At 43.1% G+C, this 25,096-nt stretch overlaps 1 protein-coding gene and 2 long non-coding RNA genes across 3 annotated transcripts; all 3 read left to right on the plus strand.

Annotated features, from left to right (window-relative positions):
• Positions 1-10,097: 10,097 nt before the first annotated feature.
• Positions 10,098-13,849, plus strand: LOC110017035. The gene is made up of 3 exons (XR_002875272.1): positions 10,098-10,208; positions 12,752-13,608; positions 13,678-13,849. It is a non-coding gene; the product is annotated as an uncharacterized LOC110017035 (long non-coding RNA).
• Positions 13,850-14,251: 402 nt separating this feature from the next.
• Positions 14,252-18,104, plus strand: LOC111946338. Its single transcript, XM_023948978.1, has one exon. It carries the CDS (start codon positions 14,277-14,279, stop codon positions 18,102-18,104), a length of 3,828 nt encoding a protein of 1,275 aa, XP_023804746.1. The 5' UTR covers positions 14,252-14,276.
• Positions 18,105-20,258: 2,154 nt separating this feature from the next.
• Positions 20,259-21,273, plus strand: LOC110017038. Its single transcript, XR_002292337.1, has 2 exons — positions 20,259-20,290; positions 20,664-21,273. It is a non-coding gene; the product is annotated as an uncharacterized LOC110017038 (long non-coding RNA).
• The last annotated feature ends 3,823 nt before the right edge of the window (positions 21,274-25,096 follow it).

Raw genomic sequence — 25,096 nt, forward strand, 5'->3', positions numbered from 1 at the left:
AGACTAGGTTACCCGGCAGGAAGTGCGCATCTCTCCTCCGGTTATTGTAATACCTAGCTTGTCTGGACTGGTGCAACCCCACTCTCCTTTGAACATCCTCAAACATCCTTTGCTGTCGTTCCAATAAACTGTATGCAGATGAATGTTCGGGGGAAGGAGGTTTATGTATGAGTCTCTGTAGTGGTCCATATATTTTCCGTCCTAAAGCTAACTCTGCAGGGGTCTTCCCAGTGGTCTCTTGTTGGGCAGTATTAACAGCAAAACGGAATTCAGGAAGCCATTGATCCCACGTGTTGTGGTATTGGCCAACAAACGAGGCTATCATGACTTTGATGGTTCTGTTAAATCTCTCTGTTAGATTTGTCTGAGGATGATAACTGGTAGTCAACTTATGAATGACCCCCCATGTATTACATAGTTCCTTGATCAGGTGACTAGTAAACTGGGGACCCCTGTCAGAGACTAAACACTTGGGAACGCCCCAGCGAGTAAAGATCTCCTCCCTCAATTTTTTAATCAGACGTGGAGTAGTACTGTCTTTCAGTGGAAACATTTCCACCCACTTTGAAAAATAGTCCACTATCACCACTAAAACAGTGTTGGATTTCTTACTCCTAGGAAATGGTCCCATAATATCAATCCCCAACATTTCTCCTGGAGCTGTCAGCGAGGTGGTCTGCATTAAACCGGATGGCTTACGGTTGTCTGCTTTGAGTCTTTGACAAATTTGGCAGTTCTTTGTGTGATCCCACACATCCTTTCTTACGCTTGGCCACCAAGCGACCTCCAAGACCCGTAAGAGTGTCTTCAGTTGACCTAGATGGCCCCCTAGTGGTTTGTCATGGAAATATTTGATAAACTCAGATATAAGGGTCTTGGGAACTACCAACTGATATTTTACACGTTGGTCTTTCAATGGCGCCCTTCGATACAACACACCCTGGTGTGTCTCAAAACCTATGCGTCCCGAAGGGGTGGATGTAAGGTGGGATTGGCGTAGATCACTAACAACTGGATCTTTATCTTGTTCTTGTGCGATTTCGGCTAATGTGGCGGGTAAGTCAGAAAAAGGTTTGACTGCAATTTTCAGACATGGAGCCGAATTGTGGTGTGAATACGTTTGTGGTCCAGGTCTGATGACGAGCGGCTCAACTACCCGTGAGAGTGCATCAGGGCCCGTATTGAGGCACCCCTTTCTGTAGTGAACCTTAAAACAAAACTGTTGGAGCCTTAAAATCCAACGAGTTAATCGCGATGACGTTTTTGGGCAATTAAAAGCCCATGACAGAGCTGCATGGTCTGTGTAAACCGTAAACTCCTGTCTTTCCAAATAGTGTCGCCACTTCTCTACGGCCCACACGACTGCCAAACACTCCTTTTCTGAGGTGGAATAATTCTTTTTGGGACCCCGCAGCACCCTGGAAGCATAGGCTATGACACTCTCCTTGTGGTGTATCTTGGGTTAGTATGGCTCCCAGCCCCACTTCACTGGCATCGGTATGGACCTGAAATGCCCGAGAAACATCTGGTTGTGATAAGATCGGAGGAGTTTTTAAGGCTTCCTTCAACATTTCTACGCTCTGTTGGCATTCCTTGGTCCAGTTCCACTCCACTCCTTTTTTCTTCAGGTGGTTCAAAGGAGCTGTAATGTCAGCGAAATGAGGAATGAACTTATGATACCATCCAGCTAGACCTAAAAATCGTTGGAGTGACTTGATATCAGTGGGTGTGGGAAAATCAGTCACTGCTTGTGTTTTCTCTGGGTCCACCTCTACCCCTTTTTCGGACACCAAGTGTCCTAAGAACCGCAGTTCTCTCCTAAAGAAGTGGCATTTAGACATATTCAAGCTTAGGCCGGCGGCCTTGAGTCTCCTAAACACAGCTGTCAGGTCTTCCATGTGGGCTTCCTCCGTCTTAGAGTACACTATAATGTCATCGATATATACAAAACATATCTTTCCTCTCAGCTCACCCAAGACTCTTTCCATTAGCCGTTGGAATGTTGCAGCTGCATTTTTTAGTCCGAATGGCATACATTTGAACTGAAATAGGCCCATGTGCGTGGTGAATGCGGTTTGTGGGATGCTGTCTTTGCCATTTCGACCTGCCAGTATCCCGACTTTAAGTCTAGGGAACTAAACCAGGAGGCACCTTCAAGTGACTCCAAGATGTCATGTATTATTGGCATTGGATATGCATCAGGCAGGGTCTTAGCATTTACACGTCTGTAGTCCACACAAAATCGGTAAGATTCATCTGGCTTTTTCACCAGGACCACAGGGGATGACCAAGCAGATTGGGATGGTTCAATGATGTCTTCTTTTAACATTTTATCAATATGCTCTTCAATGATTTTCTTTTTTAGAGGAGAGACCCTGTATGCTCGAGCTCTTACAGGGACCTCATCCTGTAAAAAGATTGTATGTTGTTCGAGGTGAGTTCTTCCCAACACACCGGAGGTGACTGTCGGCCACTCTTTAACCAGCTGTTGGAGTAACTCGGGACAACCAGAGTTGTATAACGGACCTCCAGTTTCACTAGGGGTAGCAGTCCAACAATGAGGAAAATCCGGCTGCCAAGCATAATACAAGTGAACAACTGGAAAAGTTGGATGAAATCCAGGGTTCATCTGTATCGAAGGAGGGTCTTTTGGTGGAAGGAAAGCATGCAATATATAACCCTGATCGGTTTTGAGACCGTAGCTGCGTTTGGCTAGGTTAAGAATAGCACCAGTCTTCGTCAGAAAATCCAAACCCAAGATCAGAGGGAAAGCCAGATGGACATCCTCCATGATGTTTATATCTAATGGCCATTGTTTTCCGTGCCACTCCACCTTTATTGTTTTCTTCCCTAAAGCCTGGTGAACAGTTCCGTCTGCCATCACAAAACCTATACTTGTAACTGGTTGCACTGTGTCGTCCGTATCACAGACAGCCCTCCATAGACTGGCTTTCATCAAAGTGAACGTGCTGCCGGTGTCTAACACAGCTTCACACTTTATTCCCCTAAGAGTAATGGGCACTATCAAAAGTTTCGGGTCCTGGTATTCTTGGTGGTTTGGTTGGGACATTGTTACACCCATAGTTCCTTTTGGTATATTTTTCTTGTCTCCTGGTCTTCTTGTAGGTCGATCGGTGTTGGCATTTATTTTCTGCCAATATTCTTTAACACCTATACAGTCTCTCTCAACCATGGATCCAATTTTTACCAACTGGGCAACAGATGAAACTGTTCCACGTAGACATCCCGCCACTCTTGGGTTTATGTTGTTAAGAATTCTACGGACTATTTCTTCTTCAGGCATATCCTGTTTCCATTTTAGACATAATGCCCGGTAATAGTATGCAAAATCCCTGATACATTGATCTGGTTGTTGGACCGTGACTCGTAATTTCTCTTCTACCTCACTTAAGTAATCAGTGGGGAGGAATGCAGACAGAAAAGCTTCTTTGAATGACAACCAATCCTGCACCTCGGCCTTTGTGGCTTTCCACCAACTCAAAGCCGGACCCTTCAAGACTGCAGACAAAGTTCCCATTAACTCATGATTTGGTAAAGGCCTCAGGTCCAGGTAATTCTCGCATTGTTCTATGAAGTTAATTGGATCAGAATCACTTTTGTCACCAAACGTAGGGAAATCCAGTCGAACCGGAGGTTTATTGTAATATGGGGTTGCACCAGACAGACGTGAGAGATGGGAGTAGGTTTGAGGTGATGGAGCAATGGTACTAACATCTGTGGAAATAGCTATGTTTTTTTTTGCTACTGGGGTACTAGCAGATCTAAGTGTCGCTAACTGTTTTTTCCATTTTTCATCTCGGTGAAGCATACAGTTTACCATGTCCTTTTCTAATTTTTCTACAGCACACGTAAACTGTCGTTCCAACTTGGCGAAACTAGCATCCACATACTCTCTGAAACTACTCTCTCTATTCAGGGAGCTTATTAGAGAGTCTTTAAATTTTTTCTCCATTCCTGCCACCTGTTGTTTTAAAGCAGTGAGTTCTAGGTTCACACTATCCTCATTTGGTGGTACAGGTTCCTCAAACTGTCTCCCCCGTTCTAACTGTTCATCTTCATCCGCATCACTATCATGCCCACCTTCAATATTTAGCTCTTCCGCATCGTGTACAGAGACCTGATCCTCATCTTGTAGATACAGCGAGCTTAACATGGAGGAAATCTCCCCAGCCGAATTAGACCGCCGTGTAACAAAGGGACCTGCACTAAAGTCAGGATCCAAAGCAGAAACCACACGTGGAGAAGACCTGGCTGATGTCATGTTATTATTCTCACCACCAGCTGCCATTCTTAACAGAGGAACAGCCCTCCCCAAAACAAAAACTAAAACCCTTTAAATTCCCAAATCATTCCCCATACTGGCCACCATTATGTAACACTCTTCAATTTATCAAAGTATTACACACAACAAACAAACAAAAACAAAAAAAAACCCACAACCAATATGACTCAAGTGTTTTTAAACAGTCTCAAGTATTCAACCCCACACAAGCTTCCCCAGCTTTTTTACCCAATACACCCCAGTTTTTTATATTATTTCGTTATTTACAAAGTCACCAAAGTCACCGCCTATCTTGGCGTCCTCCGCCCTCCATACGAAATCGGAGATCCAAACGACCCGCGGGATGTCGATGTTCCGTCCGTAGGATGAACGTACGTGGCTTACCGGCTCTGTCCACCGTTGATATGGTTTTCAGTCATTCCAAGCATGTGGAGGTCTCACCCGATTGCATGAATAAATCCCCGAAAATTCCACCGATGCGGTTGGACTTCTCTCCGACGTCACGGTAATCCTCTGCATGTACGTGTCCTGCAGCTGTCAACTCCCTGTCTTTCCGCTTCACCTCCTCTTAATTTGTGTTTCACCTGGTCCCAGGAAGTCCTCAGGTAGCCATATTTGTAGTCCAGAGTCTCCTGATCATGTAGTTTCTATACCCCTGTTATCCAACATAAACTCCAAACGAAATAAACATATAGCCAGGACCATATTAACCAGGGTTAACACAGGAAAGTCAATACTGAATTTTCTCTTACTTTTTTCAGTAAATAGACAACTCCAAATATATATTTACATATGTAGCAATGCTACAGTATCATCGTCCCATCACTAACTCAAATGATTAAAAGCTTTAGTAAAAAAAAAGGTCCACATGTCAAGATCACTCACCAAGGCCAAACCAGAAACCAGCATCTAGTTGGAACTCCCACAGCTGCTATTTATCAGCCTCATGAGCCAATCACAGCTCAACAGATAGTTGCTGGCCATGAATGTTAACCTATGGAACACCATGAGGGACAAACTACCACCCACAGCCCTGTCTGTCACACATAGGTAAAATCGGAACTCTTCTGATTTAATAAAAATCTTTAATCTGAAATAATTTGTGCTCACAGAGCATGGAGCAGAGCTGAGCGACCTCCATCTCATTGTCGTCTGTGCGGAAGTCATTACATCACTGCAGAACTTAAACAAAACCCTCCTTTTGTTTTTTTTGGTTTTGTTAAAAAAAAACATCCTTTAATGTGTTTTGTGGTTTCCGCATAACTTTCCGTAAAGTTGCTTGCTTCTTGACGGTGAAACCGCAGCATGCACAGCCTGCTGCTGTCTCAATGTTTTGGTCCTTTGACCTTTTTACCTCTCATGTTGTCTGGCGGGTAATAAGTGACCCACTACCAAGTTTAGTTGTAGTAAAAATACCTTAACCTGTACTTTTCCAACTTGAATACTTAACATTTCCTCAATTGAGTCCATTATTTAAAAATGTGATTCTTTATGTTTCCATGTGGCCTGGACACCAAGAGAGCACGAAGATCGTTGGATGGGTCGTTTTTGACCCGTAAATCATAAAAGCTAAACAGACAAATGTCAAAGGCCACACGCTAACTCTCTCAAATTCATAAATGCACACACATCTATACACACACACAGTTGTTGCCCAAGAACCCTGTCTAACATCTTCAGTTCATTCCAGTTGCTATATTTTTCAATATTTAGTAACTGACCTAAATGTAAGTGTGTAACCCTTGTGCTATCCTAGGCACTTTAACATTGGCAGTTGGGTCATCTAGACCCACTAGACAGTGCTCTGAACCTTTTTTCTTCAATGATTTGTGATCTTCACTGGTGTCCATGGATTACATGAAATCTTTCCATGTATGCTAAGGAATGCAGAATCCAGTCATCCATTCATTTCCTATAAGTGTATTTTCCTTCATGTTTCCTGGAAATACTCAGACTGTTGCTCTCTGCTTACAGAGTGGAAGTGACCTGAGATGACCTGAAGAATGGGATCCAAAACAGTATGCAGCAACAATCCTACAATCAGACCTCCTTCACGGTTTTCAAAGTAAGCATCCTAAGATTTTAGAGTGTTGCGTGTTGAGTGAAAATATAATGTAGTATTTCTGCTGAACGTTGGGATCTTTCCACATCTTTCTCTCTAGTGTTTATTAGGGGCGTAACGATAGAAAAGAGAGTTTTTCTACTGGGGGGGATATTGTAACTGCTAAAAGATCTGTCCTCGCTCCTGATATTGTTGACAAACTAATCTTTTTGGCCAAAAACATGAAACTTTAATCATTCTGAATGGAAAAAAAATGTGCACGTAAATGCTTTTTCTTTTCAGGCCGGTGTTATGTATTCAAAGTTTTTGGTTCCTTGCAGCTAATAGGTGTATTATTTAAATAGCAGATCACCTACACAAGTCAATTTTATTTATTGTGTTATAAAACCAATGAATGCATTTTGCAAGTAATTATTTTTCTGCCTTAGTTTTTTGTATCTAAAAAATACGTAAAATATATAGATAAACACTTTATTAATCTCACACGGGAGAAATTCTGGTGTCCGGCAGCAAAACACACGCAAACACACACAATAAATAACAATAAAACAATAGTTCAAAAAATAACAGTTCATATCAGGCAGATTTGTTATACAGCAGTATCAAACCGAAATGTACCGAACCCAGCCCTATGAAACTCTGAACCAAACCAAATTGAGATTTAAGCGTATCGTTACACCCATAGTGTTTATGGTTTGATTTTGTGTTGTATTTTTTTTTCCAGTTTTGTGACTCACAGTTTAGGTCTTCCGTGTGTCTTCAGTAGCATTAAGATTCGTTTCTCCATCCTCTCCACATCCCAAAGAGATACTATGGGACAATCCTCCTCTCTTCCTGTAGTACAGGAAGAGAGGAGGATTGTTGTAGCAACTAGCGTCTGTCACAGCTTCACTGGATTTAGCCATTTCTGTAAACATTATCTGCTGTGCAGCACAGCCTCGTTACTGTTGTTGGAGCTTATTGTTGCGCTCCTTGCCAGTAAATTTCTAATAGTTCATGATTTGTGACATAGTGACGATTGATATTGAATTCTGTGAGCATTGCCTTTACCTGCTTGTAAATCAGTCACATGACTATCCAGCCCATGAGCTGGATAAAGTGAAAGTGAGCATTTGTCCACTTAGCTTGAATTCGCCTTTTCAAATCAAATCAAATCCAACTTCATTTATAAAATAGCGCTTCTCATGCATTGTGCAGCTCGAAGCGCTTTAACATTAAAAACAAAAATCACACAATATTAGAGTAAAAACCCAACCCACCCTTCACCCTTCCCACTCCCCTTCGTTAAAACGTATGACCCACGACCCCCACGTACAAAGAATAATGACTATGTTACTTCTAAAAAAAAAAAAATGTAAGGCTTGGCTCTGCTGTGAGAAAACAGTATTTGGGGATCTTTTCATACCAGGAGCCAGCCTGGCCGTAGGAGCATCTCCACAGCGCTAACCCACACCGGGACAGCAACGGGGTCCACTTCACAGCCGTGAGGCTGCAAACTTAAACTCCAGCCAACTCAGCAAGGGCGACAACTTCTCAACACAACGTTTTTCCTCAAAGGAACCTGCTCTGGCTTTCTATAATTAATGGCCACAAAAATCTTCCCCTGGGCCGCCATTGGCTCCCAGGCCGCACTTTGAGAACCCCTGATCAAAACCAATGTGTTGTGTAGTGATTACTTCCCAACGAGGACTGTAGTTTAGTTGGACGGGCGACCATCTCAGTAAACAATTACAACTTTGGCTCAAGAAGATCTGAGAAGATGGATAATCACCTGTAGAACAGTAGACGGGGGTTTAAGGACCCGCTCACACCAGATCCATGCTACCATGCTAAGAGTACATTTGACACCAAACTCTTGTTATTGTTGCCGGATGTGATTATTTAGTTCCACGCTTGGGGACGGTAGTGAGGCCAAAACATCGTTCAGTCAAGTCCTAACCTCTCATGGGTCAAAACTCCAAAGAACGTTGTGTTCTACACAACAGACCATCCATCAAAAACAAAGCTCTACATGACTTCTACTTTCTAAACGCTACCAGGCCTGAGACAAAGTGAGAAGAAAAATGAAAAACCTGATGCAAAGGTTGAAAGAGTTTTGATGAGAAGGTAAAGGAATTTCTGGACCTTCCAATAACAAAATCTCTGAATGCTTGGCCTGCAGAGCCTGGAGGATTCTGGGAAGACTTTGTTTGCCTTGAGAAAAAAAAAACATTCTGACATTGGATGAAACATGATTGTGAAATGTTCGTTATTTTCTTGATGATAAGAATCACAAGTGTAAAAAAAGGCACTGGCAGAGTATGGAGGTTAAAACAAGAAACTCCATGCTGACTTTTAACAGCTAACATACTCCCCCACTGTACTACTCCTTCATGACCTAAAAAGACTTAGCTGATGTTCTGGGTTCAGAGAATCATTTGTGAGCATTTAGTAAATGCATCATATACTCACCATAAGCGAGAACTGAACTGAGTGACTCCTCCCCCATGGGGTTCCAAACAGGCAGAACCAGTTGGCTCCAGGAAGCCAGAAATAAGCAGCTATTACTCATGTCATTTTATTGGTCAATATAACCATTCTGGCTCTGATGCATTTTTTTTCTTCTTGACAAGGAAAGATGAAGTATAATTGATCAATTGTAGGCTTTAAGTACCGACTACTCCTACATATTGTTCAGAGTGAAAACCATTCCATCCGTATTTTATCGCTTATCTATCAACAGCATCTTCTTTCACCTTCTCCAACATGATGTTCCAACAGATTGAAAGAGGTGCTACCAGCTAACTGGAACAGTGAGGTGGAGTTGGAACGTCCTCCTCCTATAAAAAAGATTTTTCACCAATAAACTCTCCAGAGGAGCTGCTGATCTGTGAACCGAGCTGGGATATTTTCTGATTTTCTTCTGATCATGGGTAAGTCTCTGAAATTAAATCAACACTGTTATGAACTTTCAACAAACAGATCTTAAGGTTCTGTTTTGTGATTTGATAGCATAAGAAGGTTCTGCTTTGGTCATTCATTATTTTCCTTTTTGATCCACGGATTTCTCTGTGAACTCTAAAGTTTGTGTTTCTCACCTTTTATTAACATCTAAAAACCACTAATGGTTCAAATATCCCGGGTTACTTGAAAGTCTGTCTGAGAACGAAGCTATGTTTATCTGTTAAAACACGTTTAGAATTCTGTTTGTGCACTTACTTGACAAATACACACAAAGTATGTCACAAACTTAAAAAAAATCTTCCTCTTGATCTCAAGGGCTTTCTGCTTTTCTGATTCGTCTATGCTTGAGTCTCTGCTGCCCCCTGCTGCTTAGTGAGGATAGTTACTTCTTTTCCATGTGATCATTAGATTTTAGAAATCTACATATCATTATGTTAAAAGCAAATGTGATGAATGTAACAGACGGGAAAAAAATTCTGTTTGGGAGTCCTGAAGAGAACAGCTGAAGGAAATGAAGAACACTAATGTTTTTTTTCTTTCAAAATGGACAACATTGCAGGTCGCCCCTCTCCTTCCCCTTGTCCTGTGGCGTGCATTAAAAAGAGTAAAGATAAAAAGGGAAGTAAAAAGTGTAAAACTAAATAAATACATAAAAAAAGACAATACGGCAGCTCTTAGGTAGAGGCGTAACCTGTATTTTTTCCACTGTGGTAACGTAATATCACGTAGCACAACGTCGGCATCACGAGTTTCATCACGTGTTTTATCATGTGTTTCCGCATTTATCTTCGCCTTTCTTCCGCTCGGGTATATGTAAAACCTGATCTGTTCGAGACTCGTAAAACATGAAGTCCGTCATAATCCTGTGGATCGTTCACACCTTTTTCATCAAACCAGCAGGTATTTTTCTGATTCAACTTTTGGTTTTTCTGTTTCTTTAAAGCTTTTGATCGATGACGTCCGTCGTTGACTTTCTGCAGTTATCTATGCATTGCTTGTGTAATCAGTACTACAGAATGTGTTCATGTATTTTTAGGTTAAAGTATATTTTTATATATTACATTTTATATATAGGCTGCACGGTAGCGCAGTGGTTAGCCTCTTGCCTCACAGCTGTGGGACCTGAACCAGAATACCAATGGTGGAGGTGGAATGCTTTGTGGAGTTTGCATGTTCTAACCGTGCATGTGTGGGTTTTCTACTGCTTCCTCCCACCGTCCAAAAACATGCTTCATGGGTTCATTGGTTACTCTAAATTGTCCATTGGTGTGAATGTGAGAGTGCATGGTTGTGTGATTGGGGCCCTGCGACAGACTGGTGCCCTTTCCAAAATGTCGCCCACTAGGCTCCGGCAGCCCCCTGACCCTGAAAAGGAACAAACGGATTAGAAGATGAATGAATGGGGGGAAAAAAAAGTACAATTTTATGATTTATACTGTTTGTATTAATTGTTGATGAGAAAGAGGCTAAGAAAGTCTCTGAATAGGTTGCCGATATTTTATAGGGCATCTGTTTTTCAGTATATAAAAGTATAATTAACAGAAATCAAATGAAAAAACTCCTTTTATAAAAAGTTTATTTGGAAGATGATTTTTTTCTCATTTGAGAAAACTTTTCTCTAAAAATATGTTTTCATTGAGATTATTTTATACAAAATTTGCAACAAGTTGTAACAGAACACTGCCTTCTTTTATAAAAAAAAATATTTGTTTTTATTAACTGAAAGAAAAAAAAGAACATTTTCCTGCAAACATCAAAACATGATGGAGAACAACATCAGGTTCTAGTTAAAGGAACGTGGATAGAACTTCATCTGAATCAGACTTTTTAAATTAAACCTTTAATTTTGTTGTTTCAGCAGATCTAAATATGTTATTTGTGAATTTTATTGACTGTTTTATGGACATTGTGTTGTTTTCACTGACAAGTGTTTGTCTCTGCTCTGAGTTCACCAAGAAAAGAAATTCAAATTAAAGTAACTTTGGTTTTATTTTATTTTATTTAAGTGAACATTCCTGCGCACATTTGGAGAGAAATCACACAAGGGACATTTTTTAAGTTTCCAGCAGAGAAGCTAAAGATTTTCATGATAAAGTTCTGTACTTGTAGAAACAGGACCATTGGGTCTTTTTCTTTGAACACAAACATCTCATTCATTTTTTATTTTTTTAACAGTACTGTATTAAATGTTTACATAACTAAACAATGAACCAGTCAGCACAGGGTTAACTCAATCGGGTACTGCCCCAGGGTGGCTGTGTAAACTGGCGGCTCGAGCTCTGCTCTGTTCTTGTGAGTCCTGCAGCCGCTAACCCAGAGCGGCGGTTGGGCTCGCAGTCCAAATTCTCACACATAACAAAACAACAAAATGCACACTCAACAACAAAGCACCCTCCCCTCAAACACAGTAATAAATCCAGCTGCTCTGCTCAGAGAGGTTCACTCGGTCCACTGGCACCGGAGCCCGAACGCAGAGCTCGGGTGCCGGTTCCAGACGTCAGTGGACACGCATCCCCCCCGCATCTCCCTCGAGAGGGGTGAAAGAGAGGGGCGAGCCAACGGGGCGTCCACAGAGCTGGTCGGTCCTGTATGAGCTCCAAGGCTTTCTCTCAGTGAAACACCGTCTATGCATGACGTAACCCAGAGCAGCAGTGACACACGATCGGAATGACCGTTTACATGCTCCACGATCGGATAAATGATCGGTATAACCCACCTATCTCCATCGGAAAGAAATTCTGATCTGAATGAGTCTGATCGGGGCAGAGTATTCCGAACGGCGCGTTTACATGACGCATTTTCTTTCTGATCAGGCGTTCATTCCGATTACTTTTGCCCATGTAAACGCGGCTAGTGAAAAATCAGATTAAAAGAAATATTCTATTGTCATCGCATATGATTTCAAAGTTAACATAAAAACATGGAAATCCTAAAATGAAAAAAGACCTTATAGCAAAGTGGTAAAACACGTTTACAGAAAAACACTTTTTTTTTTTAAATGAATGAAAAATCTGTTTCATATAAAAATAATTAGGACTAAATGTTTGGGGTGATGGAAGGCTCTAAATACATTTTAGACATTAATTATCAAATACAAATATTAATTCATCTCTAAATATTTTACAATCCAAAATACTGAGTCCAGTAAAAGGAGGTTGGAAAAAAACATTTTAATGGATTTAAATCACAATTCTTTGAAATGACAACTAAATATATACAAACTAAACAAAACAAGTCTTGAAATTAAACAACAATAATTTCATAAGTAACATTTACCCGCCCAACATTCTTCTTTACGTTTTTTATTTTATTTTTTGCCCCTGACAGCTGTAAAATAAATGATTTTGCCTTCTGTGCGGCGGCCTTCCCGTCGCCCGGCAGCCTCTTTGATCTCCTTTTTTCCATTTTGTTTAAAAATATTTTCACTTTATTTTTCCTTGGAGATTCCAACAGGTTGGTTCGCTCTAGTGCCCAGGCGTGCGTGCCAGTCTGTTGTAAATTCTTTAATAAGGCTCCAAAGTGGGAATTTGGATCAACACCAGACCGACTGTGAGGGCAGAACCCACTGCCCCACAGCTAAGTTAAGTTCATTTGTTATATTTTTCTCTTGAATAAACCATTTCATTTTATTTCACACATTTCATAACAAAATTGACTTAATGACCTGTGCACACATTTAGTTAATTTTGTATTGTTTTGAGTAATTCTATTCTTTGAGTTCTGTTTGAGGCCTGATGCTGGGGCAGAGGCTGGAGCAGGAAACTTCCTGATGATGTGGCAGTGGGAGGAGCTGAAGAAGTTCCTGATGACTTGGAAAGGGAGGAGCATGGACAACTTCCATCTGGAGAAGATGGAGGGGAAAGACGAAGTGTATTCTTATGTTGGACTATTGTTTGTATTTTTTGGAATATGTTAAGCTTGCTTTGAGGTACAAGTTCAGTTTCTGTTGAAGCGTTAAATTACTAGTAATTTACTACTTTAATTAATATTTAGGTTTTGAATGTTTTGTATTTGTGCTCCCCTCCCTATTGTGTCATTGGTCTGATCAGCCAGTATAAAATCTCCCTAATGTTTCCCGTAAGGGGGTCAGTTTGAGTTCAGTTGGTTTGAGCTTTTGTTATTGATTCGCTCAGTTACATTTTTGTTAAGTTGACCCCATTTTAATTTGAGCCCCTGTCGTGTTGTGTTGGGTAAAATAAAAACCCCTGATTTGAAGATCTTTTTGTCCTGTGGCTCAATCTCTGCCGAGCGGACCCTGACAACTGGTGTCAGAAGTGGGATAACCCCACCATGAGCCCAGGTTTTTTTTTTTTCAATAATTTTTTGTACTTTCCTCTTTTTCTAATCCTTCATCCTCTTGGATTTTGAGTTATGCAGAAAAGTGGACGCAACATGAGAGGAGCCAAGGATGGCCCATTACCCCCTAAAATGACACAGGAGCAGCCAGATGAGGATCAGGAGGAAAATGGAGCTTCTGGAGGAGTGGACAGCTCTGAGGGCACAGGTAACGAGCCAAGTGTTGCAGACCTGGTCTCTATTTTTCGGTCTCACATGAGTCAGCAGGAAGCCAGAGATGCCAGGCAAATGGAAGAAAGTGCTCGACAAGAAAAACGATTCAGAGCACTCCAGCATCAGTTTCAACTACTGCAATTGGAAGTTCAGGCACGTACCACCTCAACACCTGAACTGGTTTTACCAGAGCCTGAACTTTCCAACCGGGGACCTCTAAAGACGGCTGACATTCCTCATGTAAACCCCAGTAATGTGGCTGAGGATCCAACATGCCAACCATCAGGTCAGTTCCGTCTGTATGAGCCTCGACTAGAAAAATTCACAGACAATGATGATGTGGAACATTATCTAATCACATTTGAACGGATTGCGCTAGCTTGTCAGTGGAAAAAAAGAGAATGGGTTTTCCATCTCATCCCTTTACTCACGGGCAAGGCTAGAGCTGCATATGTACAAATGGATATTGATGAGGCCCTGGATTATGATAATGTTAAAGCTGCAATTTTGTCAAAGTTTAACATCAACCCAGAGAACTACAGACAAAGATTTCGTTCTCTGGAGATACATGCTGATGAAAGCCCAAGAGAGCTTTATGCCAGGCTCAAAGAGCTCTACCTGAAGTGGATCCAGCCAATGGGTAAAACTGCTAATGAAATTGGTGAACTGATCATTTTGGAGCAATACTTGAGGATGCTTTCTCCTGAGCTGCAGGTGTGGATACGAGAACATAAGCCAGAGTCAGCAGCAGAAGCTGCTAAGATGGCAGAGGTGTTTGTTGCTGCCCGCCACAGGGGACAACCATGGAGTTATACTGCCTGGAAGGAGAAAGATGGCAACAACCCAGCTCCTCAGTATCGGCAACGAGCAGCCAGTAATGTGGGTGTGCAGTCGGTAAGGGGAGGCCAACCAGCCAGAGTACCAATTTGCTATCTATGTGGAGTAGAAGGACACACCAAACCCATGTGTCCTAAAAAGACAAAGCTCACTCAAATGTGTGTGGCTCCACGCTTTGAAGCACCTGATGGGCCTCCGGTGGGAGTGAAGTTGACACCTGTAGAAGTAAATGGAGAACTAATGACTGCTCTCATTGATACTGGCAGCGACCAGACTCTGGTGCATCAGCAATTCATCTCACCTCATCTGATCACTACAAAAACAATCCCAGTTTGTTGTGTACATGGAGATAAGAAATCCTATCCCACAGCAGATGTCTACATCAAAATTGCAGATCAAACGTATCTATTAAATGTTGGAGTTGTTGATAAACTGCCTTTTCCTGTTGTGTTGGGTTTAGACCTCCCTGTACTATTTGATTTGCTGGACACTGACCATTCATGTTATGCTGCAGTGACAAGGGCGAGAGCTAAGCATGTGGAACCACTTCCAACACTTAGTGCTCTACCTTTCTTTGATGCAGACTTGGAGGCTACACCCGGGAAGTCTCGTAAGTCCCGTAAGCAAAGGAGGAAGGAGAAGTTCCAACACACTGCTGTTAAATTCTCTGATGACCCTGAGCCAGAATTGCCGTTAAATTTCAGAATCCCAGACAACATTGTTGAAATGCAATGCAGTGACCCAACCCTAAAACATCTTTTCCAGAGGACGGAGGAGAAAAACACGGAGACTATGCAAAATCATGGTGGAGAAAACTTTGTTCTGAGGAAAGGCATTCTCTATCGCCAGCAGGGGTCAGCATTTAAACTAGTGGTTCCTGAGGCTGTCAGAGAAATTGTGCTGACTTTAGGACATTCAGTTCCCTGGGCTGGCCACTTGGGGAAGCACAGAACCATGAACCGCATTAGGAAACATTTCTACTGGCCTGGCTTGAGTAAGGATGTTGCAGTTTTTTGTAAAACTTGCCCTCAGTGCCAACTAACTTCTACCAGAGTCCCCTCCAGAGCTCCTCTACAACCATTACCAGTGATTAGCACCCCGTTTGAGAGGATAGGAATGGACATTGTTGGACCATTAGAAAGAAGCAAATCGGGCAATAGGTACATGTTGGTGATAACTGATTATGCCACCAAATACCCGGAGGTGTTCCCTTTAAAGACCATAAAGGCTAGAGAAGTTGCCTATTGCCTGGTGCAATTTTTTTCCAGAGTTGGGTTGCCTCTGGAGATCTTAACTGACCGGGGTACCAATTTTTTGTCTACGTTGCTGTCACAAGTATACCAACTGTTGGGCATCAAAAGCTTAAGAACCACTGCGTACCATCCTCAAACAGATGGCCTTACAGAGCGCTTCAATCAAACCATCAAGCAAATGCTAAGGAAATTTGTCAATGAGTCTGGAACAGATTGGGATAAGTGGTTGCCATACCTGTTATTTGCGTACAGAGAAGTACCACAAGCCTCCACTGGTTTTTCTCCATTCGAACTGTTATACGGACACGAAGTGAGAGGCCCTCTCTCTCTGCTCAAAGACATGTGGGAAGGGGATCGGCCTCATTCAGAGACTGTTAATGTTGTTTCTTTTGTTGTTCAGATGCGGGAACGGCTGGAAAAAATGAGTGAGCTGGCCCAAGCTCACATGGCAGAGGCTCAAAAACAGCAGAAGGTCTGGTATGATCGATCAGCTCGTCAGCGGTCATTCAGTCCTGGCCAGAAGGTGCTTGTTCTTCTTCCCAGCAGCGATAGCAAGTTGCTCACAAAATGGCAAGGCCCCTTTGAGGTTTTGCAGAGAATTGGGCAGACCACCTATCGTGTCTCAACACCTGGACAATCACGCTCCACCCGGCTACTTCATGTTAATCTCCTGAAAGAGTGGGTGGAAAGGGCTGAAAAGGAACAACAAGTTCTGCTTATCAGAAGGATCCCGGAAGAGGATGAGGTGGATGAGCAGTATCTTTCCTCAACTCTCTCACCAAATCAGGATCTGGATCATCTCTCTAAAGAGCAGCAACTTCAGGTGAGAGCCTTGTGCAGTACACCAGTATTCCAGGAGAACCCTGGGCGAACTGACATCATTCAGCATGACATCATCTTAAAAGACGGAGCTGTCGTGAAACGCAGGAGCTACAGGTTGCCTGAACGCCTTTTGACCAACCTGAAGGAGGAGGTGGATCTGATGCTCTCTCTGGGTGTGATTGAGCCATCTAAGAGTGAGTGGTGCAGCCCTGTAGTATTGGTCCCGAAGAAAGATGGGAGCATTAGGTTCTGCATAGACTTTAGGTACCTGAATTCAGTCTCCAAGTTTGACTCTTATCCAACTCCTCGTATTGATGATCTGATAGAGCGACTGGGATGTGCCAAATACCTGACCACCATAGATTTATGCAAGGGCTATTGGCAGGTCCCACTGACTCGTCACTCCAGAGAGCTGACTGCCTTCCGAACCCCATGGGGGTTGTTTCAATTTACTGTTCTACCCTTTGGACTTCATGGAGCTCCAGCCACCTTTCAGCGCCTCATGAATCAGGTACTATGTGGAGTTTCAGAGTTTGCTGCAGCCTATTTGGATGATATTGTTATTTTCAGTAATACCTGGGATGAGCACCTTGGACATTTGGAGAGGGTGCTGGATTGTCTCCAGGGGGCGGGACTAACTGTCAATCCTTCCAAATGTGTCTTTGCTAAACCCGAAACCGACTATCTGGGCTACATCATCGGCAATGGAATGATAAAACCGCAAACTGACAAAGTTTCAGCTATTCAGTCCTGTCCATTGCCTGTCACTAAGAAGCAATTGAGATCTTTTTTGGGCATGGCTGGGTTTTATCACCGGTTCATCCCTCATTTTTCGGCCAGGGCAGCATTACTCACGGACCTAACTGGAGCCAGGAGTCCTAATAACCTCCAATGGACCAAAGAGGCAGAAGCAGCTTTTGAGGACATCAAGCGGGCATTAAGTAAGAACCCTGTCCTGTACAGTCCAAACTTTCAAAAGCCATTTATTCTACAGACAGATGCTTCTGATAGAGGTTTGGGGGCAGTGCTTCTACAAGGCCCTCCAGACGACAGACATCCTGTGGCCTTCATCAGTCGGAAACTGTTTCCACGAGAGGTTCATTATTCAACCGTGGAGAAAGAAGCGCTGGGAATAAAGTGGGCCCTAGACTCCTTCAAGTACTACCTTCTTGGACGGGAGTTAACACTGGAAACCGACCACAAGGCCCTACAGTGGCTGGCAAGGATGAAGGACACAAATGGGAGAATTACCAGATGGTACCTAGCCATCCAACCATACTACTTCACCATCCACCACATCCCAGGAAGGAACAATTCCACTGCGGACTTCCTCTCTCGCTGTCCCAGCGAGAGTCTTGAGGGGGAGGGTGTGTGAGGGCAGAACCCACTGCCCCACAGCTAAGTTAAGTTCATTTGTTATATTTTTCTCTTGAATAAACCATTTCATTTTATTTCACACATTTCATAACAAAATTAACTTAATGACTTGTGCACACATTTAGTTAATTTTGTAATGTTTTGAGTAATTCTATTCTCTGAGTTCTGTTTGAGGCCTGATGCTGGGGCAGAGGCTGGAGCAGGAAACTTCCTGATGATGTGGCAGTGGGAGGAGCTGAAGAAGTTCCTGATGACTTGGAAAGGGAGGAGCATGGACAACTTCCATTTGGAGAAGATGGAGGGGAAAGACGAAGTGTATTCTTATGTTGGACTATTGTTTGTATTTTTTGGAATATGTTAAGCTTGCTTTGAGGTACAAGTTCAGTTTCTGTTGAAGCGTTAAATTACTAGTAATTTACTACTTTAATTAATATTTAGGTTTTGAATGTTTTGTATTTGTGCTCCCCTCCCTATTGTGTCATTGGTCTGATCAGCCAGTATAAAATCTCCCTAATGTTTCCCGTAAGGGGGTCAGTTTGAGTTCAGTTGGTTTGAGCTTTTGTTATTGATTCGCTCAGTTACATTTTTGTTAAGTTGACCCCATTTTAATTTGAGCCCCTGTCGTGTTGTGTTGGGTAAAATAAAAACCCCTGATTTGAAGATCTTTTTGTCCTGTGGCTCAATCTCTGCCGAGCGGACCCTGACACCGACTCACAAACGAAAACTGATCAACAAAAACGTAAAAATGTTTCGGTGAGCGCAGACGCGGAACATCTGTGCTCTTTTTCCTCAAACATTATAAAAACGTTCCACTAAACTCAAACTGTTTTTTTTCTTCAGGTTCTTCTGAAATGGTCTGCTCTCCATCGACGGTCCAATCATTTCCGGGTCAGGACGTGGTTCTTTCATGTCGAGTAGAACCAACATTTGACTTGACGTGTGAGACCTTGGATTGGACAAATGGAACAAATTATGTTCACGTGTATCGATGTGGGAGGGACAACTATGACGATCAACACGAGAGGTTCTTGAACAGGACCTTCCTCAACCACCAGAACCTGAAGGATGGGAACGTTTCCCTCACACTGACCAACTTCACCAAGGAGGATGAAGGGAACTACACCCTCTGTCTTCGTACGCAGACGCCGTTCATGTGTTCTGATGTCACCCTGATAGTGGGTAAGCTGCTGTTTTAGACCAGAATTGACAAATAATTGTTTTTTCAAACGTGTAACCACCTAAATATGATCTAACACGACTTCTGATCAGTTCCACAGACGGACAATAAGACACGCAGCCAAGCAGGTGAGGAAAACACCTTTTAGTGACACTTCCTGTTTCTCCTTTGACACTGAGGCCTGTAAAATCTGAGGCTTTTTCACACCATCTTTTCTCATTTCCTCTGATGTTTCCAGTGTCGGGTCTTGAGTGACCCTGCTTAAAACCAGACGACCTTTTGACCTTCAGTTCTGCAGAAACTCTGAAGGAGGATTGACTAAAGTAGAAGCTGCTGTGATTCTAGATTCTAACGTTTTATAAAAGTTCTGATTCCTCAAACATCTGAATCCTCCAGAGCAGCAGGCTGACCCGTTTTTATTGATACTTTGACATTCAATCCTAATGGAAGCATTTCAATGGTATTTAGTTGAAAACGAGATGACACATCTCAAGGGGCTTATCCTCTAAACAAATAAATTGAAATTGAAATTACATTTCAATTTACAAAATTGTTGAATTTTTAACAAATTTTTCAAAATGTTTTTAGTTTGATACTTTCTGAACATCAAATTTTTTTCCTTTTTTTTTATCAACAAAAAAAACAGCTTGTTATCATTAAAATGATACTTTGGAAATGTTTTTGTTCATTTTGTGTGTGGTAAACTTTAAAGATTTTACATAAAAATATAATATATGACTTTTCATTGTAATTCATAATTTTTTTACTTTCTTTTCTTCACTTCTTCATATTTCTTTTTCATCATCTCTGTCCTGTAGGATCTGCTCTGAGCTTTGGTGAAATCCCTGCCATAGTTCTTGGTGTTCTTGCTGTTGTTGGGGGGGATCCTGGCATTTATATATTATAGGTCAGTCATAAATAAATGACCTTTTTATGTTTTTACTGAACAGATCTGTTCATTTATAATCTCTTTGTTCAGAAACAGATTCTGCTTCCATCGCTCTGAGGTGAGAACCACGTTTATGTCGTTCATCCATTTGTTCAGATAAAATGAAAACGTAATTTTCTTTCTGACTAATTTTTAATCAAGTGAGGATTTTTAGACTAAATTTATCTTCTAAACTAAACTGTACTGAGATCAAGGTTCTGTAGAAAGAGACTGACTGAAAACTTTGATTCTGCTTTACTGTCAGAGTTTATCACTTTAGTTTGTTTATTAAAACTAACATCTAGAAAAAGCTGAAGAAAACCAGAAAAAAACAAAGTTAATCAGAATGTCTTGATGCTGTTTTTGTGAAAGCTGCTGTAACAGAATGACAGCATGCAGATGAAATGATGACCATGAGTTTTTGTCCTAAAGTGAATGCTCCCTCTCTGCAGGAGGAGGAGAAGGAACCAGCTGTGATTGGAACCAAACTGTGAGGAAAGGGTGCTAACCACTACACCACAGAGTAGCCCAGCTCCTACAGAGTGAAAACCATCTTTGGTGGATCAATGTCTCTACATCCTCCCAAACTTGTGTCCTAAATAACCACAAAAGTTGAACTTAGCTCCTGGATGAAGCCGTTAAAGCTTTGACGTTGTAACGTTGTGAAAAAGAGTTCAGCAGAGAGAAAAGGATGGCAGCAAAAATCTCACTTTATCAATAATGACCATCAACCTCATGAAGTCCGGTTGGACGACTTCTGTCTCAAATTATGCATAAATGAAACAGGAGCTGCACAACCCGGGGGTCCCAATCACCAAAAGGAGGGAAGGTACAACACTAATAGACTGAATGCACGCTTCAGGGTGGGTAGGACTGTCTGCGGGCAAAAAATGGTCAAACAGGTACACACAAAGTATCAGCACCACTCGGACAGTGAACACTTATAGGACACGTTAGGGTGACGTAGGTGGGACGCATTTTTCGACACCCAAATCTTGCGCAGGAAGCAGGTTAGTGCCGTTCACGTGATACGTGCGCGCTCCTTGCTGCACCCTGACTGTTGGAAATGAGGAAATTGGACAATGACACAAATTTGGCAATTTGTGTAACCGTCCTACAAGCACTTACATATCACGTGCATGTGCGTGTGGGATTTGCATGCAGTCAGTAAGGAGTCAGTACTGTCACCTCACTAAGAGTGTGTGTAAGGACACCGTACGACATCATCCCCTGTACGTCATAAGTGCGTTCAACTTCCATTAACCTTACGAATACTTCACGATACACTTACTACACCCAAAACAATGGTACGTTCCATTTCATGAGGTCCCTTGAAGTGGTCGTACAAGCCTCAGGGTAACTGTACGACACACCTGTACTCCCCTGAAGATGCAGCCACTCCTCTCCCTGACCCTGCACAGACCCGGACAACCCAAAAACCTGCAGCTCCTGTCCAGGTGTGACCAAGGTTTTAGTCATTGAAAGCTGGGATTACCTAAATTGTCAACCTGAATTGTCAGCCTATGCAGACCCCAACCTTTGCAATGGTTGATTGGTTTAAGCTGCTAGTTTGTTGGACAACGATGGACACACAACTGTGTGTCGGTGCTGCTTATTGATTGGAAAGTGGAACAAATGGTGAGAAAAGGAACAATGGGAGGAGTTCCAGCTTAACAAAGTGTGAGAGTTTAACCGGAGAGTTTTCATTTCAATTCAATTTTATTTTTTGGGGCGGCCATGGTGCAGCGGTAGGGCGGTCGACCCATAATCGTAATATTGCAGGATTCCCACCTTGCACGCCCATATGTCGAAGAATCCTTGGGCAAGACACTAAACCCCACGCGAGATTGTCGGGTTTAGATCGTGGTGAATCCGTGAGTTCGGCAGCGGAGCCGCCATCAGTGTGTGAATGTGTGTGTGAATGGGTCTGTGACTGTAAAGCGCTTTGGGCCTTTGTAAGAGGGTAGAAAGCACTATATAAGTACACGCAATTTACCATTTATTTCTATAGTCAAAGATTTACAACAACAGTCGTCTCAGTGAGCTTCATACTGCTAATTGTGTAATAAACATGAATTATATAGAACAGAAAGTCATAGAATTCAACAGGTAATGGCTAAACTAAACAGATTAAACTAAACTGGTCATCCCTGCCCTTAGACCCTAATTCTCTATAAAGAAAAAAAGGGTGTTAGTGAGGCTTTTTGGTTGAAAAGTGGAACAAATAGCCTGAAAAGAAACATTGGGAGGAATTCTAGCTTGAAGACGTGTTCAAGTTTTATATTGAGCCCAATATTACAACAATTGTCTTTTCAATGGGCTTCATGTGGGTAATTGTATAAAAACATAAAGTCATAAATTTCAACAGGTAATTGCTAAGCTAAATGAAACAAACTAAGCTAAACTGGGCTTCCCTGCCCATAGACCCTCCTTCTTGGTAAGGAAAAACAGTGTTGATACTATTGGGTGCTGAACAGTTTTCTGTTCTCCACCCGTGTTTGTCATTGGGGCGCTTATTCCTAGAGAGATGTTTTACTTTTTTTGTCTGTTTTGATTCCTCCTGATTATTTTTCCCTCCAGTTTAAACCTTCAGTTTACCTGTTATGAACAAACCTTTGGACGGTTCTTTTGTCTTTCTGACTTTTGAATCGGCTCACCGGGAATTTTCTACTAAATCTTTTGGCTCCACCTCTGTTTTCCTAATGACTCAGGAACAGCCAAATGGGAACAACGAAAATTTTTTTTTTTTTTTTTTTTTTTTTTTTTATCAGACAGTTATTGACTGGTATTGTAGTCAAACTTGTCAAAAAGTGAAAATCATCAATCCGTTGGTATCAACTTAGGCCAGATGTATGCAGATGCATTCCTGCATGTTTTCCAGCATACACTGCTTTGGCATGTTCTAATTGGCTGGACACACCTGAACCAGGTGATCAGCCATGAGTAGGGCAAGACTATCTGGAAATCATGCAGACACACCGGCCCTCGAGGCCTGGAATTGCCCACCCCTGACTTAGACTATGGTCACATATCCCAAAACGCTACAGTGTGGCGCCTTAAATGTAAGTTTTGTTATTGGGAGGCGACAGTTACATTTTTGCATGCCGTTTGGGGCCACAGGTTTTAAGTAAAATTTTAGAAAAGCTTGTTTTTACTCAGCTGAATGATTTTATTATTGAATATAACATTTTAGAAAAGTTTCAGCAGGGTTTCAGACCTCACCAATCAACAGAGATGGTACTTGTCAGGGTCTTAAATGGTCTCAGATCCAATGCTGACACGAAGAAATGATCTGTTTTAGTCTTACTAGACCTGAGTAAAGCCTTTGACACAGTTGATCTATCTATCCTTTTAAGCAGAGTTCACAACATGTTGGAATTACTGGTTCAGCTTTTAATTGGTTTAAATCCTACCTCACAGATCGAAATTTTATTGTTAATTTAAATGACTTTTCATCTGGGAGGCACAAACTGACATGTAGGGTGCCCCAGGGCTCTATCCTGGGTCTTTACATGCTTCCGCTTGGTGATGTCATCAGGAGACACGGCATTAACATTCATAGCTATGCTATGAAGGGCCTGGGGCGTCGGCGCCTCGGGGGATGGGGCCCGGGGCTGAGGGGACCTGGGCCCTGTGCTGGGGGGGGCTGGGGGACAGCTATTTGACCACCGGGGGACAGTCTACCAGCTGTCCCCAACTTACCCCCTTCCTCATATAACCTCATATTAGGGTGAGGGGGTGGGGGGTTTAGCCTACGATGCGCCTTGGGAGGGGAGCTACTTGGCAGTGGTCCCCTCCCATGGTTGCCTTATGGAATGCCCCCCCCCCTTTCGGTTTTATTTGCACCTTAGACATGTAGGGCCCTTGGTAGGGGGGGTGCTTGGACATCACTGCCAGCAAGCAGCAGATGTCCTCCTAGCACCCTACCCACCAATTTTAACTGCACCTTAGACATTTAGGACCCCTTGGTGGGGAGGGTGAGGGGACATTATTGTGAGTAATCGGGAGATGTCCCCTCAGTGCCCTACCCGCCAATTTTAACTGCAACCCCTTAGTACACACACCTTTTACTCCTCAATATAAACATTCAAACATAAACACACACACATTTACACACACACGCACACACATTTTGCAAGGAAGGTGGGACCTAGGTCCATCTGTCCCCTACCCCATCCCTGGTGAGGGGTACTGGACCTTTGGCAATGGCGGCTGTGTCCCCTGGGTTCCGGTTTCCTGGGCCCGGCGGTGCTCTCTCTGTGCAGGTAGGGGGTTCACATTACACCTGAGCCGGGGGTGTTCGTGTCCCTGTGGGGTGGGTCCTGGTCCTTGCCCCTGGGCGCTGTGCCCTGTCCAATTTCCAACTGTGGCCGAGCCTGGTCGGGCCATGTTTACAACACCCCTCGTGGGCCCCCCTTTTCCCCGAGGTGCCTCCCTCCTGGGTGGGGATGGCTGGCCCCTGCCTTGCTCCTCCCTGGACCAACCGTGGGCCTGATGGGTGGCTGCCTGGAGTGCGGAGCGGGTCTCCCTTGGGGGGTCCTGGCTTGTGCCTGGGGTTGGGGCAGGGGGATGCCCAGAACTCCTGGGTGATGACGAGGTGCTCGTCTGGGGCTGTGGGCACCCTTCTCGGGTGGGGCTCTGCGTTGGGCCCTTTCGGCGCGGCGGGGCGGCACTCTCTTTCCCGCCATGCCCCCATGCTCTCTGGCTCTGGGGGCCTCGCGGCGGTCCTGCTGGCCCTGGCCTGGGTGGCGGGCTGGGTCGCCCGGGGGGCGGTTGTTCCCTGCCTGCTGCCGTGTGGCATTGGGGGGTTCCGGCTGCTGCTGCGGCGGGGGTCTTGGTGTGGGAATGGCTGGGCACTCTCCCTCCTACTTTTCACTTTTCACCA

The sequence above is a fragment of the Oryzias latipes genome, chromosome 18, assembly GCF_002234675.1.
Source record: "Oryzias latipes chromosome 18, ASM223467v1".
NCBI lineage: Eukaryota > Metazoa > Chordata > Actinopteri > Beloniformes > Adrianichthyidae > Oryzias > Oryzias latipes.